Consider the following 17,019-nt stretch of genomic DNA (forward strand, 5'->3'; position numbering starts at 1 on the left):
TACAAAGCCAGCAATTTTCAGTGCTGACTTCTCCAAGATACAATATCTGAGTGAGAAAGAGAAGTGAAGTAACAAGGGCTGCATATTAGACATGTCTAATAAAAGAGGAGAACAGCAGCTGTAGGGGGTGTATGTTACAAATTTTAGCAGATTGTTTTAAAGAAAAAACTAAGAGAGCAAATGGAGTTTTGTTTTGCCATGAACAAAAACATAAGCTGATCTCTCTCGTATCAGTTTGTATTGCAGGACTTTTGTACTTGGCTGGTGTCTGGTGGTGAAGGTCAATGTAGCTGCATTATCCCACTTAGAGCAGCAGGGAGCTGATCATCTCACGTAAGTGGGTTTGCCCATGATTAGCTGTAGTGAGAAAAATCAGGATCCCACCAAGAGGCTTGGGCCAGGAGTAAAAAACTGTTGGTTTCAATGTCTGAACTCTGCCTAAAGCAGAAAGATGGGGAGGGAGAAAGAACAAGACAACATTTACTGTAGGAAAACTGGAGGTGACTGTCTGAATAGGTAACTTTTTTACAAAGTACTGATACCTGTAAAATGAGAATCATACAGAACTTTTTAGTAATATTAATAGATAGTAATGTAACATATTCAGATGAGAAAATATTTTGGAATCTGTGGAATTACACAGATGTAACAGGTGCACAAACAAACATGCATTCCTCCTAGCAGCACTTTGTTGCTGTCTTTCCCCTAACCTTTCTTCTCTGTAATGTGTCTTTATGATACAACCTTATGTTCTATTTTCCAAAGTCCTTAGCAGCTGTCAGTCGAGCTGTATGCAAGGAAGGATTTGCTGAGCAAAAATCCCATATGGAAGGAATGAGGGAAGACTTTCTGGAGTTACCCTAGGGTTAATTGAAGTTTTCTGTCATCTGTCATTTCTTATTCAAATGTGAACAGCATGTGGTCTTACCTGTCTTCTCTTGCAAGTTTTGGCATCATCTCGAAACATGAAGCAGTCTCTCCCTCACAGCTTTTAGTAACTTGTCACCAGTTAATGTGATAACAGCTCCACCCGCCTTGCTGGAGCATATTTTTGGAATAATTATCTTATCACATAAGCAGTGAAGCAGGGAAATGTTCTACTTCTGTTACAAACTGCAATTTCCATTGTTGGCTAGAGAAACAAAACCATCATTGAATAATCTTTACAGCCACAAAAGAAATAAGAAATAGTACAGGCAATAAATGATACACTGCAACATGTGCAGTGAAGCTTAGCAACAGCATAAAGGATCTTCTTTCTTTTAGAAAGTTTGTGTTTCCTTCATTAATCTAAATTTCTGAGTATGCCTTGGCCTCCCTCCATGCTACCAAAAAGGCTTGCAAATTGTTCTGGAGGCGGAGAGCCTGATCTTAATGATTTAGTAGTATAAATCATCAGTATCTCCACTAAAATCACAGGGGTTTAACTGCAGGGTTTTCTAAGTTGACAGAGCTCCATTGACATCTATTGAACCGTGCTCCAGGGTGTTTCAAAAGGTTGGACCGTGTTTCAAAGGGACAGTGATTTCAAATTGGGTCCATCTTTTTGAAACACCCTGTACTTTGACCCTGATGATCTGCCCCACAAAAATCCAAGCTGAGGTAATTGTCCAAGTCAAATAGAGTTCAGCTGTAACCGGTGACCCTTCCAAGACCGAAATTGGTTGGAAACCCTCTGAAGACCTTGAAAAGCTCCCAGGGTCTTTGCACTGTCATTAATACCAGCCCAGGGGATCCACAGAGAGTGTAAAGCTAAACCATAACAGAGTCGGGCTCATCCTTGCCTGGCGTCAGCAAATGATTTCAGCTCACTTTATGAGATCTGATTCCGATGGCATGATTTTGAGGAGACTGAGACAGCTACACTGCCATTTTCTACTGCATTTCAAAGGGTTATTGAGCACATGCACTAGACATTGAATGTCAATAAAAGCTTTAGTTCTAACACATCAAAAGTATTTTATGGGCAAACTCTGCATCCTGACCATTGATGCTAGTACCTGTTTTTAACTGCGATATTGAAATAACACAGATTAAAAACAAGGGATGAAATAAACTGATTCAGATGTTTCCACACTAATTGGATTTTAGATTATTTGGTTTGGGGTTGTTTTGGTGTTGCTTTGGGGTTGGAATTTTTGCTAATAGGTTTTCTAAAATAAACACTAGCATAACAATTAAAAATTATCAACCAAAGCCTGGGATAAATTCACAAACATCCTTCTGCTAACACTGAAAATCTGGTAAGCACACTGTTTGATGGATGCTGTTGAAGTAGATTGTGGCAGAAATTTCATCAAGAAATTGTTGAGACAAAATGAAACCTCTTTTTTGCCAGGATAGAAGGATGGATCGGGTGTTTAAATGCCAGGCTGACTGATGCCTTAGCAACCGGAACTGATGGCCTTCTCCTGGGCTGTTTATGCTGCTCAGATGGCTTCTGGCAGCTAGGAGGCTGGTTTTAGCATTTAGAAGATGATCATTCAAGACATGCAAGACAATGAAGTTTCACTGGCATAAATTAGAAGTTACTGGGAAGAGAATGAAGTTATCTGTCTGAGGCTTAGCTATTTTTTTCTGTCGTTCTGTGCAGGATCAGCTTCTGGGCTCATCTCTCTGTTGTGTGCAATCTGTTTTTTTCTCTGAACATAGGAAAGGCTGAAAAAGAGATAATGCCGTCTCTGATAAGATTAGCCAGGCAAATGAGGTTCTCTGTGTACTTGGAGGGCTGTGCTGGCTTCACCATACGGAAAATGCTTCACTTCTTACAAAACGTATTGGGGTCCTGCAAACAGTCTTCTCCTCCCCTGCTCCTGCCAGTAACTGGTTTTGCAGGTATTTGTTGCAGGGGAGCTCATGTGCTGCAGTGTAGATCAGATTATTGTATAGCTCCTCTGCCTTATAGTGACTTAATATGACCACTGCTAACAGGAGAGAGAGGCCATGGTGCTATGTAAAGGACATGTTTTGTAATCATAGGTGTTATCAAAGCTTTCTAGCTTTCAACTCAATTAAAAAGATGGAATGGCAAAAAGAATTTGAAGGCTGTTTCTCCTCTGGATCACTTCAGGTGGCCCAAGTGTGTAGGAAGAGGCTTTTTCTTGCAAAGAAGGCTGCAACTAGTGAAGGAGGTGTGATTACCTTAAGCAGATGTGATTTGTGTCACATACAGAGCTGTATTTGCAGACGAACACTGGATTTCTCCTGCTGAAGGATGATAACTGCTTTACTAAAACCCATTATGAGAGATCGGGGCCCTGAAGGCTCAGCAAGTTCTGGGCCTTGGTGCTCAGCACCATCTATTCAGCTGGAGCTGACATTACTCCACTGGTGTTGGCCTCTTCAGGGGGATGCACTGATTTATATTGGCAGTAAAATATCCTCAAAGTACAGTTCCTTTGGAATCAGAAAGATACGTATTGTAGTTGCATTTGCCTGAGATTGTTTTCAGAGCAATGAATGCTGCAAAAGGTTTCCAGCTTTATTCTACGTTAGAACCACCTTAAAGGAAAATTCTTCAAGTCAAACGCACTCCTGATGTGCAAGCAATGTGAGATAGCGCCAAAGACACTTGCTGTGCAAGCTTAAGACCACACGTTGTCCGCAGCATTTATTTTTCTCTATAATCAATGTTCTTAATTAATCAGCTGCACACTGAGAAAGTGCAAGGTTGCTAATCGCTTTAATCATTAAGCGGTGGTATTAATTTTCACTTAAGGCATCATCCGTGGAAAGTAAATTAAGATTGTTGAAATGAGAAATGCACAGGGTGGAAGAGAGCAGATAAGGATGTATCTGCATCAGTTCTACGTGGTGCTTTGGAAATTGGCTTGTGCTTCTCCCCAGGGCATCTCCGAGTGAGTTTTTGGAAATATTTTCTTCTTCTATTTGGACAAAAAAAGTTGAGAAACGTTATTAGAAGGGACCTGGTATTGCTTTGTATTGGTGTTTTATTACCTCCCTTCCTGCAGACCAATTAGCTTTTGGAATTAGCCAGAAATCTTCCATTAGAACAATATTTTCTAGAAAATATGAGTGTTTTAGAAAATCAAAGCGTCTATGGGAAGATAAAAGCGAAATATTTTTATTTTTGATCAGTTCAACCTCATTTTAAATATTTGACTTCTAGAGCACACGGAATTAAAATGGCAGCAACAAAATCCCACTCTGGTGCATGGTCCACTTGGGAGAACAGGGTCAGATACTCAGTCCCCTGGAGGCAATGCACACCATCTAATTTTAAAGCCAGTTTCAACAAAATCAAATAAAGAGCTTCTGTTTCCCAAAAGCCAAAATGTCACGTTTTGGATTGTAAAAGGTAAAACCATTTTTGAGTATTTTTCTATTTGGAAGATTATTTCTTCTTTCTGTTTTTCAAAGATTAGTTATTTTAACTCCTCATGCTGTTTAAGACACTAAGCAGTCTTGAAGTCCCTGAATATCCATCAGCATTGAAATGGAAGTTGAGTATAAAATACATGCTGTAGTTACATTTTGGCTACCCGGGGTATCCCCAGGGAAGCCTGAATTAGATGGTGGTGGGGGGGACACTAGTCCCTCACAAAGCCTCATCAAAATTTGACAGGTGTTAGGGAGATACTTTCAGGCCTGCCAATGATTTTGGCAAGGAGAGTCTCAAACCCACTGTTAACTAGGGGGTATGCAGCTGGTTTTAAAAGGAGTTTCAGCCAAGCCTTTGAATAAGCCAGACATGCAGAAGAAGAGAGCAGGGAGGCACAAGGAATTCACTTCTGCAAAACCATAATAGCTTAAATACAGTAGGTAAAGATGCAAATGATCTCCAGTGCTTTAAACACCTCTCCTTCACTATGCCTGTAAATTAATTTGGTTCATTTGAAATTAATTCCATTTTTTCTATCCTGGCACTTCCATCTTCACATGGGTGTTTGCCTTGCATGGTTTGTTTTTAGTTGTATGCATCTATGTTCTTCATATTAATATTTTACTTCTCAGTAGCTATGTAGGTGGTTAAGATATTTTTAAATGCCTGCCCTATTTCAGATTGCTTTGATTTAAATATAATGGTCTTCATTTCTGTTGCATTCCCAACAGAAACAATAAGCATAATGAACATCTTTTACAGGAGAACCAAATAGCAGTGCACAATACCTAATAAAAAGTTGGCCTCAATGAAATCACTGGTATTTTTTCCATTAAGTTCAGAGCAATGAGAAATTTGTCAGATCATATAAATAACAGGTTTATAATGTTTGTTCTACTGTGTATTCCTTTTATTTTAATCATCACAGTAACAGGTATAGGCTTCAGCTGAGCAAATGAGCTGTGGAAACGTGACTGCCTGGGATAACATGGAATCACAGAACCATGTTGGTTACGTTTTACTGTAGGGAGGAGCTTTTATTTGATGAAACTTTGGCCACTTCCAGTGTTGTGGAGCTGTTTGGTGAAAGTTAAATAGATACGGTAGCAAATACCCCAGTCATACATTCCCTGTGCCATCCTTACTCATAAGCCTTGAAGTAAATTGGGGATTGTTGGAAATGTTCTGCAGGCAGGTTGTGGTCTGGATTTTATGAAAGGAGGTGAATCTCTCTTTGAATACATACCAAGAAGAGCACAAAGGCTGTGCCATGTTCAAGGAGTTAATAATTTCAACACTAGCACATGTTCTTTAGAATCCTCGTGGGAAGCTGAATCACTTTATTTCAGTGGTGCTTAACTCAGCTGCAGAATTAGTGAACAGCGATACCGTGTCTGACGGAGGGAATGGTGAATCTTTCAGTCAGCTGAAGATGTCTAGGACATTTCTTAAATTTACATATCCAGTAAATTGCTGTGAAAATACTGGCTGTGATCAAAGATGCTAATCTGTAAGAAAAGAACCTGGAATGATCATGTGCTATTTAAAATCATAAATACTTGCAAAATATAGTGTGTGTGTGTTTACATGAGAATGTCTGTTCTGAAGGTCCCACTTTCTCTGCCTGAAATTTTGGGTTTAGTTGTCCATTGTTTTTGCTGGTTCCAGATGGAGTAAGTGATGCAAACTTTTTAATTAATGCAAAAGCACATAAATTGGTCCATTAAAATCCCTGAGAACACAGCATGTCTTGACATATATTAGTCACATTGTTACTACTCCTCTGGGATGCTCTCACACTATGCTAATGAGGTCAGCGTGCAACTGGAATAAAAGAGCATAGATCTTCAAGATCTTTTAGCTCTAAGGCCTGTAAATCAACCTGTATTTGCTTTTTCTGACAAAAGAACTGTAGATAACAGTTTGCATTACATTTTTTTACTCTATTCTCTGAAATGTTCACCTCCTTTTGATTCACCTACAGTATCACTTGTACGTGTCCATTCATCATCTTCCATATTTGTGCAACTTAGGTGAAATGCACGTTTAGCAGTTGTTAACGTTCTCTTGTCAGCTGAGAAACCTTTCAGAAGAAGAAAAGTACCCAACTGCTTTTCTGTCTCATCTGTTCTTACTTTCAGTTTCTCTCTATCACCAGAACAGCTCTCCCTGTCCTCCCCTCTCCATAACCACCACAGACCAGGTCTGTCTGTTGTAGCCAGCTCCCCAAACCATCTAATTCGCTTTGATTTCCCTCTTTGCAAGGCTGCTCTTTGCCTGTTTTGTAACAACAGGATTGATTTAACCCGTTCAAGTGGTCATCATCCTTAATATTCTGCCAAGTTTCTTTTATGAGTGCCATTATAACCGTGTGCTCAGTATCCCTGCACTTTGCTGTAGGCATTACCAATCACTGATCCACTTTTAGTGACTCTGACTGTGATGCCTTTGCGGTTGCAGAGACTGATGTGGGTGCTGGTGCCTGCAAAGCGCTCACATCAGCGGGGAAGTGTTTGCTCTCCCAGCTCAGGTGGCCACTCTTCACCCAGACCATGTCATAGAATCATTTCAGTTGGAAGAGACCCTCAAGATCATCGAGTCCAACTATAACCTGACTCTGGCACTAAACCATATCCCTAAGAGCATTGTCTATACACCTTTTAAACACCTCCAGGGATGGTGACTCCACCACTTCCCTGGGCAGCCTGTTCCAGTGCTTCACAACCCTTTCCATGAAGAAATTTTTCCTAATATCCAATCTAAACCTCCCCTGGTGCAACTTGAGGCCATTTCTTCTTGTCCTATCACTTGCTACTTGGGAGAAGAGACCAACACCCTCCATGCTACAACCTCCTTTCAGGCGGTTGCAGACAGCAATAAGGTCTCCCCTCAGCCTCCTTTTCTCCAGGCTGAACAGCCCCAGGTTGCTCAGCTGCTCCTCATCACACTTGTGCTCCAGACCCCTCACCACCTTCATCACTTTTCTCTGAACTCTCCTCAGCACCTCAGTGTCTTTCTTGCTCATGTCTTGCTAAACAACTGGGTTTAAATGACCGCTGAGTTTATACTGCAAACTCTGAGGTGTAGGTTTCCTTCCACTGATGGGCAGAATTGTCTTTTATCCATGCCATGATGTGTAAGAAAGAGAACTTTATACCGAATCCTGCCTACTGTGTTTGGTGGGTGATCCCATGGCAGATTTTGGTGGGTGATCCCGTGGCAGATTTTGGTGGGTGATCCCGTGGCAGATTTTGGTGGGTGATTCCATGGCAGATTTTGGTGGGTGATTCCATGGCAGATTTTGGTGGGCTTTGGGAGGAGCAAGAGCTCCCCTTCTCTTCCAGCTCATCCTGCCAAGAGGCTCTAAGTGCTGGCTGCCGTCAAAGCTCTGCAAACACAACCCTTGCTGCAGCTCAGCACCCAGCATGTATTTGATGTACTGATAAACTTCTCAGTTATTTCTTACAGGAACATAACTAAGAATAATGGACCTGAGCCTCATTGCTCTGCTGCCAGCTTCATACCTCTATTACTCTCTAAACTTCAGAAGGTCACACTAATACATAACCAAAGTATCTGAAGGGGGAAAAAAATCCATGTGTTGGAAAGAGAATGCGAGCCAGGTCTTTAATAAAATGGAACACTAAAGCTAGATGAGGTGTGTGTTCACAGTATTTTTCAGTAAAATTCAATTTCAGTAAAAAGTCATTGCACTCTTTGTATTCGCCATTGAGATAAAATAATCCAAAGGCTCATATATCTCTAGCCACTCAAATGCCAGGTTTTTTTCTTCCCCTCCCTCTCTCCCCCAGTTAAAGAAATCAAGGAGTTCATTCCATAGTCTGAAGCTTTAAAGCTTTAAATTGGCTACTTGCCATGAAAATCTTTATCAGTAGCTAGTTACTTATTTTATTTTATTAAATTAATGGTCTTAATAATGTGCCACCCTGTGAACATTCAGTACCTCCTCAGTATGTTGCAGGTGTAGCTTCAAGATTCTTATGCACTCCTTCTGAAAACTGAGGAATGTTTGGCAGTGCACAAATAGGTTTTCTTTTCTTGTAGGTTAACTTGCTTTTGCCTTCAGAGCTCTGGCTCTAAGCAATTAACAACTAGTGACGTGCTTCAGATTTCCTCCACATCAACCTGGAAATTGCGGAACAGACTAAGAATGCCAAGAGGTGAATTGTGAAGTGGCCTCTTTGTTATAAACACAAGTTCATTTGGCTGCTTGCTTTTTAATAAGATCACATGGCTGCCTCAATTTCCTATGGTTTTTCTAGTATCAGGTGAAGATGCAGGGGAGAAGAAATGGAGGATATTTCAATATGCTGGTTTTATTTATAAAGCTTATTAGGAAAAAAGAAATTATCCACTTCTTAAAAATTCTGCCCAGCCTAAATTTTCTTTTAGTCTTTTTGATTCTTTTCTTTTTTTGTCCTGTTTGACTATGTAAAAGCTTGAAAAAGTTAGTGCTTAGATGCTACCTGCCTGGTAACATCACTGCTGTGCAGCCGGGTGCCTTATCCCCCTGTGAAATAGTTTCCCCGCAGCCTCCCTTTTTGAAGATGCTGAAGTAGTGTAACTCACGTCGCTTTTCTGGCTTTGTCTGCAAGGGAGATAGGAAAGAAATTAGAGGAGAATAAGTAAAATAAGAGGTTGTGTGATGTTGTAGCGCCAAGTCTTATGTAGAGAAGATAATCAGTTTCTTGACAAAGGAAATCTGTCTAATCTACGAAAGGAACACAATGTAAGATGATCACAGTGATGCAATTTTTCTTCGTAACTGTTACTTTAAAAATAACGCTGCCTTAATGAAGATAAATATAAATGTTAACAGGAGACCCCATGTCTTCCTCAGCTGCACTTTTTGTTTATTTGTATGTGTTTAAACCTAAGCAGTGGAAGAGGTTTCAGCTTTGCAAAATAAGCAGCTGCATCAGAAGTGAGACAGCGAATGTGTCTTCTGATAAATTCTAATAGCTGGATTATTAGAATCGTTACCACTTGTTACCTCAAATAATTCTACTGGTAGAAATTAAGCTGTAGTCACCTGTTGGTTGTAGTCAGTTTATCCTCATTTGGCTATAACTCCACTGGTTTTTCTTTTGACCTAATCCCAGGTGCATGTTGAGTGTTAAGGAAATTGAAGTACGAGCTTTTTCAGTGATACCCACAAAAAGAAGTCACCGTTCCGGTGTGCTCTGTCCTTGCTTGTTCTGTGGCCAAGCAGGGCCTCTGGTATAATAAACAACTGAAAGCAGAATACTGGGAGAGCTTATGTGCACCTCAGGTATTATTCAGGACCCAGGAGACTTCTCTACTCCATCTGTTCCAAATGATGCTCTGATGTGTTGTTTGGTGATTGTTTTCAAGAGAAGGATGGCAGAAAAGTGTGCTGCTGTCTTATTCATTATTCAAGATCTGTCTAGTGTTTTACTTTTATGATGTACCTGCAAGAACTGGGTGAGAGACTCATGTTTCTGGAGGGAGATGACAATATTCACCGGCAGTGAATTTGCTCTTTAAGGTGAATATTTTTGAACACAGCCCATGACTTTGTGGATATATGCGTGGTGCTGACAAGGTCTTGAATGCAGCTCTGAATTTGCTGGATAGTAATACAGAATGTGTAAATTAGTTCATGTAGAGGCAGAGCTATTTAAGAAGTTGCAGTTTTTTCTTCATTTCCATTAAAAATAAATAAAGAAAAGAAAAGAAAACACAAACCAAAACAAAATAGAGCAGCATGCTTCCCATGGCGGATGAGATGGCTTACTGTATGACTGCTGACTTAAAAACAGTGCCTCTGTTTTTCATTCATGACCTTTAAGCCTTACAGCATCCCTCCTAGACAAAATATCACGTTGCCTCCTTCTTTGCCTCCTGGTGAGCATATTCCATTTTCTTAAGCTTGTGTGTACAAAACGGAATTTCATTTCTCCACCACATGACGGTCGGTGTTATTTTAGTACAGTTTCTCCGAGATGTTATATGTTGTAATTTGAGCCCAGGGGTTTGCTCGTTCTTTGGATCAGTAAAGAAATCAAACAAGCAAAAGGTATCTTTCTGCCTCAGATCTCTAAGGATTTGCTGTTGCCTGAAGAGGATAAGACCAGATGCCACGTGTTAAAAATGTTTCTCTTCCTTTAAAATATACGAATCTTTGGGCTAAATTCATCAGTGCTTTAACATCATGAATAGAATCAGCCTGTGACCAGTGGGACGTGTGTCTTTAATTGGTCGTCTCCTGGACTAGTGTGGAAGTACAGGCACATTTCTTGTGTTAGGGAGGAAAAGAGTAAGTGAATTATTCTTCAGAGGCTTGTAAAGCTATATAAAAATTTATGGGCTTGCTGCATTATTCAAGGTACATAATTTTATTACAGATCTGAGCAACACAGGGGACAACTGATTTATTGTTATTGTCATATTTCACAGAATGAATGTTTTACAAAGAAGATTTTATTGCCTGTATTTTAGAAAGCACAGGGCAATTCTTTGGAAAATGCCAGTCTAAGCTTATTTTTAAGGAAAGCATTATTTTATACACAGGCAGAAGTAATCCATTCATACATGGTATGCAAGCTATTAGTTAATAAATGATTTAAAGAATGTCATCATCTGATCCAGTACTTTTCTCTTAGCATCTTATTTGGGGTAGAGGTGCAGGATGCTGGGAAGCAAAAATAGAGACATGCCTTAAAGTACAAAGCAGTTTCTTTCTCTGATGGCAAGCCAACCATTTTTATTATATTATAGACATTATTTATAAGTAATTATAGATGGTGGTTGCTGATAAACAAGAGGAAGGCACAGCACCTAATACCCTTTCAGATTTATCTTCTGTTAATTTGTCTAACCACTTCTTGATTGCATTCAGGCTTTTAACCTCTGTATTGCTGGGAGGCAATGAATTTTGTGACTCACTATGTGTTCTGGAGAAAAGTACTTCTTGTTTTCTGCTGCTAGTAATTTCGATGGATTCCCACTAGTTCTTACATTATGAGAAGTAGTAAATAATAACTCCCTGACCACCTTCTCTGTGCTATTCATGATTTACAAACCACTGTCAAATTCTCCTCCTTTCCCTGGCTGAAAAGTTATGTTCTGTTTACTCTTAGATCATAGAAATTATGCAATCCAAAGTGCTGTATAAGCAGTTGCGGTAATTAAAAGAGATAAATTAAACATACACCTGGGTGCAGAGACTTAAAGCACAGAGAATTTGTGGCTACAGCTGATATTATTGGAAGGCACCTTCAGGCTGAAAATCGGGGCCTTAGTTTAGAGATATGGAGGGATCAATAAAGATACAGAGAGATTCATCTGTGTCTGAGCTGGAGAACAGCATCAAGCTGCGTGATATAGACATCCTGCAAATCTCTGCTCCATTCAAATGCTGCAAAATATTTATCGTCCCTGCTGAATATAAACACCCAGGCTTTCTGAACACCCAAAAATTGCTGTGCAGTAGCTTGAAAGATACTTAGTTTTACCCTTCAAGGTTCAAGGACAGTGTTGTCCCTCTTCTGTTCTGGCACAAGAGTTTTTGAGTTAGAGGTTTTGAATCCAAAACCTGGAGGCTTTGGGGCTACCAATGGACCGTCTGTTCCTGTAACCCAGGAACTGAGAATTTGCTGAAGGGAAATGTTTTTAGGAGCAAAGCTATTCATACACGACTCTCAAATTATCTTCAATAGCATGCTTAGCCAAATTTGAAAAAAAAGAATACAGCACACATTAATTAAGAATTAACATAATTCTATTCCTTGAGTATGATGTGTATTAAAATATAATTTCTGTGAACGTACACTTGAGAGGAAGCTTTAAATATATTTAAAAGCTCAATTTTCAGTCACCCTTTATTTTTTAATTGAGAAGAAAGTGGATGGCACTTGACTTTCTGAAACTTTCCAGTTGCTTCTCAGATATAGCATCAAAAAGTTGCTGAGTGTCCTTAACTCTGCTGATATGGCAAAATCAGGAATGAGTTAGATTTATATGAAAAGCAGAGACATGGGATAACATTTTCAAAAGTGCACGAAAGCTGCATTTGTGAAGCTGTTTGACAACTAAAGGACCAAGAAATTATGCAAAGGGATTTCCAGGCATATGTACTGACCATTAATGCAGTTTTCACATTTGAATTTAGAGTAGTTTACATTCTTAGGCATTGAAATGCTTTTAGAAATCTGTTTGTTGTACTACCACGAATGAGTTTTTCAAAAGTAATTCTAAGATGCAAGTCTCAAGTGTCTGGTCACTTCCACCACTGTTTGGAAAAGAGGATTTAACCTTTGTCCTGCCACACCAATTAACATAACACATAAATGCTCTTTGTAGGTGTTGGTGAAGAGTTCCTCAGTAATAACGTGAGCTCTCACCACCTCACAATTAGCCACAGTGTTTGGAAATACTAATGATGTGCAAGAGGCTTTGCCCTCCAGAAAGCATCTTCCCCCAGGTTTGCTGGTGTGGGAAATTGCACAGCACAATAGGGACCGGTTTGCATCCAGATACATCTTGCAGAATGAAGAGGATGAAGTTTGCTAATGATTCTCAGCTCCCCATTCCATTTGTGTTCCACTTTGCCCTGCACATCTGTTTTTCTGCTGACTTACCGAACTTCTTTGTGTTTTGCAGAATGCCAAAGCCAGCTACGACTTCAGCAGTAACGATCCCTACCCCTACCCTCGCTATACAGATGACTGGTTTAACAGGTAAATGGATTTTGATCAGCCTGCTCTTCACTTTGCTTTGCTTAAGAAATTATAAGTACATGCTGGCATTTCTGGAATGCCTGTTTCCTCCTAAATTAAATTGTTGCCAGAAGAGAAGATGCAGTCACACTGCTGCTTGAAAATTAGAGGTTACTTTTGACTTTTTTTTTTTTTAGGTAACCTCTAAATAGCACTGGATGGCTATTTTATAGTTTATAAATGAAGTTGCTGCTTCAGAAGACTCTATATGTAGGTTGCTTGAACGGGTGATAGCGACATACCTTTTCAGTCAGCTATCCTATGACATTACAGTAAATCTGTATAGACTGGTTTCCCATCTGCTGTGTCTGAATCAGTATTGACTGCCAGGTAATGTTAAAGGGAGTAAGCTCAAGACAGGAAAAGGTTTTTTTGGGGAAAAGGTCTTTTCATCCAATTGTAGACTAAGAAGGCAGAAAAGTAGCAGGGTGTGGAATGACCTGTTTAAAAACAATTAAATGTTATCATCTGTCTTTTCTCCTTAAGGATGGTCTACATTAGTAGCATTTCAGGGCTGATTCTGAGATATTTCTAGCTGTTGGAGAAATTAAAGTCCACGGACACGGAGTGGGAACCTGTTCTGTTGTGTTTATAAACCTGGAATGAACAGTGCAGCTGTGCTGCCTGTGTTCCTTCTCCTGAACACACCATGATTGCCCAAGACTCACTCCTTTAGTATGTTCTGAACAGGTTCCAGCAGGAGAAGGTCTGGTCCTCAAGGTATAGTATAAATAAGAATGGCCCAAAGGGAAAGTCTTCAGATTTTAGGAAATGTGACCTTTTTTTCTCAAAGCTCATTTTTGGTCAGAATGGAACAGACATGTGTGTCGACAGTTTTAAATAAAACTCCATGCCCTGGATTCTACACCCGTCCCATGAAAAAGCCTCTTCTGTCAGGCTAACTGCTCCTGGGAAGGTGTAACAGCGTCAAGGGTGCAGAGTCCCAGGCACACGCGTAGGTGTGTTTATTACCTGATGATCTCAGCATCCAGCATCTCTGACTCTGCAGCATACTGCCCAGGGTCTCTGCACTTGTAAAAATTGTTTCAGGATATTTTTAATGAAATTTCCAGAAGTCTTCTAGATGCAAATATAATTGATGTTGCCAGCATTTGCGTAGCAGCACCCCTGAGAATTTGAAAAATTCTAAAGGTTTCAGGGCTCAGTCTTAGCACTTATCAAAAGGCATTTCAGGCCTATTTGATGTGGTTTTCATCTCTAACTTAGTATGGCTGGTGTGGATGGCCTCTGAGTTTCGTATGGGCTTTTATTGTTTTTGTTTCTAAAGAAATCAGGTTTAGCTCTGTCAGAGTGAACACAACAAAGAAGTGGAGCAGCTGTGCTTCTACCTCGGGCACAAGCTTCCTGGAATGGATCAAACAGATTTGGGAGCTGTGATGTCCTCCTTTGTAGTCCTGCCATTTTTCAGCCAAAGCAGGATGGCAATGAGATTTCACCTTCATTTCAGAGAAGGACATCTGACACTTTTAAACTAGGATGAATCCAATTAGTGAATGGAAAGTTGGAGAAAGTCTAGGGCTCTAATTTGTGATGGTCTGCTGCCTTTCTCACTTTATTTATGCAAAGGATCTTTGTAGGAGAAAGATATCACTTAGCTTTGGGGCAGCACGGAGGAAAATTAAATTTAGCTTTAGTGGCTAATGGTAGCTTGTGCCATCTTCAGTGTGGAACTTCATAAAACTAAGTGTGTTCTGCCAAGCCCCATTAACACTGATTATGCTGCTAGTAAGTATTTTATAGTGGGGCAGAATTTGTAGTCCTCACATCTACTGCAAAGTGGCCCTGGAGGCAGAGTTACCTCTAAAGTCTCTTAAAACGGGCCTCAAGCATCCTGGATTGGGCAAGAGTTCTGGTCTCTAACTTCAGGTAGCCAAATGAGGAATCGAGGGTGAGCAGCATAGTCATCTGTGACCGCTGTGTAATTATTGAGAACAACATGATTCAGGTTTTCAGAGAACTGCAACACTTTCCTCTATTGCTTTTCTTGAGGGGATGGGGAGCTCACTCAGCAAGTCAGGAGGAGAAAAGCAATGCAGAAATTCCTTTGCTGATTTCTGTCTTTATTCTTTCCAGAAAAAAATGATATGTAGGAAGTGTAGCGTTCTTTTTAATGAACCTTGAGGTTTCTTTGGTGAGACAGGGAATTTTCTGCCTTGCAAGGTAAATCATGGGAACAACACCTTCAGTAAAGCATCCGTTTCCTGCCTGTACAACTCAGGAAGGCTTTCAGGTGCAAGATTTCAGGTTTTCTCCAGGCTCAGATGCAAACCAACTCACCATATCCAGCTGTTCAGAAGTAGTTGTGGCTGTGTTTTTCTCTGCATATTTCTTGGCTATACTGTTAATCAAGCTGTTGTTCTCGTATGTAAGCCTTTGCCATAATTTCTGACTCCTGGATTATTATTACTGGTAGGTTACAACTATCTGCTTATGACAGTCTTTCTGTCCATATGTGTAGCTGCAAAGGTGTGTCTGAATAGAGAACAGTTACACAGAAAAGCCATTCAGAGAAACCTGCAATAAAGGCTCCGTTTTGCCCCGTTTGCAGTCAGTGATGTATCTCCCATTTAATTTTATGCATGCAGAAGGATCAGACTCGAAACAGGATAGCGTAATACCCTTTTCTATAAAGAATACATTTCTATGTGAGCAATTGAAGTGATTTGTGCAACAAGAAGCAGAGGGCTGCTTTTTAAAGAGATGAACCAAGGAGCTTTTGTGAGCTGCCAGCTGCATGTGTGAAGTGTCATTAGACTTTAAGAAAAATCAGGAGAGGTTTTTGCATGGAGTATTTCATTAATCACAGCTGCTCTGCTTAGAAGCACAGATTCCCCTTCCACTTTGTACTTTTAAGGCTGCTGGAAGCACTTTGCCCTTTCCATCGAACAGCCACTGGCCTTCAGGTGGGTTTTGGAAGGAGAGAGCGTGGTTGCTTGGGTTGGGAACTGCAGTTGGACAGTTTGGCTGCTGTTACAGGCACAGAGGTGACAGGGCAGCCAAGGGATTCATTCCTCTGCTTCCATACTGACTGTGTTCAGTCTCACAGCTTGGGTATCAAACCAGTTCAGGGGACACTGGATGCAATGTGGGCCAGAGCTCTATTTGAGCTTGAGGAGCAGTGGAAGCAGTGAAGGAAATTCAACCAAGCCCTGTTCCCAAAAGCAGAGGTAGCTCCGTAGCACTCAGTGGCTTTCAGGAGCGACTTTGGGAACTGCCTGTGATGTTTTACACCCACTCTTCCTGAACCACATTCAGCATCTTGGTGTGTACTATGCTGTACAGTGCAGAGGTACTCACAGGAGTCAGAGATAGCTTGGCCTTTCTGCACAGCCCTCTGGTTTCTTGTTGTGAGCAGGCAGAAGGCACAACTCAGGGCTCCCCATCTCAGGGCGTGCAGATTACAAATTTCTGCCATGATATAAATAACCAATATTTATTTTTCACTCCTGTAGCCTTTGTATTCTGTATATCCTCTCAACCAGATAAGAGTTAGCTGGGCAAAAATTATTCACTATCATGGAAACCCATATTCTTCAGAGGTAAAAATGTTCCTTACTCATCATAGATCCAAACAAAATACTATTCAGCCAAGGAAAGAACGCCCCTTGGCTTCCAGACAGCGCTCATTAACAGGGTAAACACCTGCTCCCCTCCTCCTCATTTTTCAATCAATACAATGGAAACAACATAATAATTGAGAATGTGTATAAACAAATTTAGCAGCTCTTTCCACCTGCAGTGTTACAAGGTAAGCGTCAAGGAGGAGCCACAGCACTAGTGCTGGTTCTTGGTGTATTTGGGTGGAGGCAGAGCGACACCTTCCCCAAAACAGGGGAACGCTTTCGCTTATGCAAAGACCCAAATGCTCAGGAGCTGACAATGGGATGTGAGTAA

The 17,019-nt window shown here is 40.5% G+C and overlaps 1 protein-coding gene across 2 annotated transcripts in view; it reads left to right on the forward strand.

Moving 5' to 3' along the window:
* The window catches only part of PCSK2 (proprotein convertase subtilisin/kexin type 2), a 209,364-nt gene that overhangs the window by 164,329 nt on the left and 28,016 nt on the right, over window positions 1–17,019 (forward strand). For both annotated transcript variants that reach the window (XM_071805696.1, XM_065833914.2), the window contains one exon: window positions 12,989–13,065. In XM_071805696.1, coding sequence (XP_071661797.1) covers window positions 12,989–13,065 — 77 coding nt within the window. The remainder of the gene's footprint in view (window positions 1–12,988; window positions 13,066–17,019) is intronic.

The sequence above is a fragment of the Patagioenas fasciata genome, chromosome 3, assembly GCF_037038585.1.
Source record: "Patagioenas fasciata isolate bPatFas1 chromosome 3, bPatFas1.hap1, whole genome shotgun sequence".
NCBI classification, from domain to species: Eukaryota; Metazoa; Chordata; class Aves; order Columbiformes; family Columbidae; genus Patagioenas; species Patagioenas fasciata.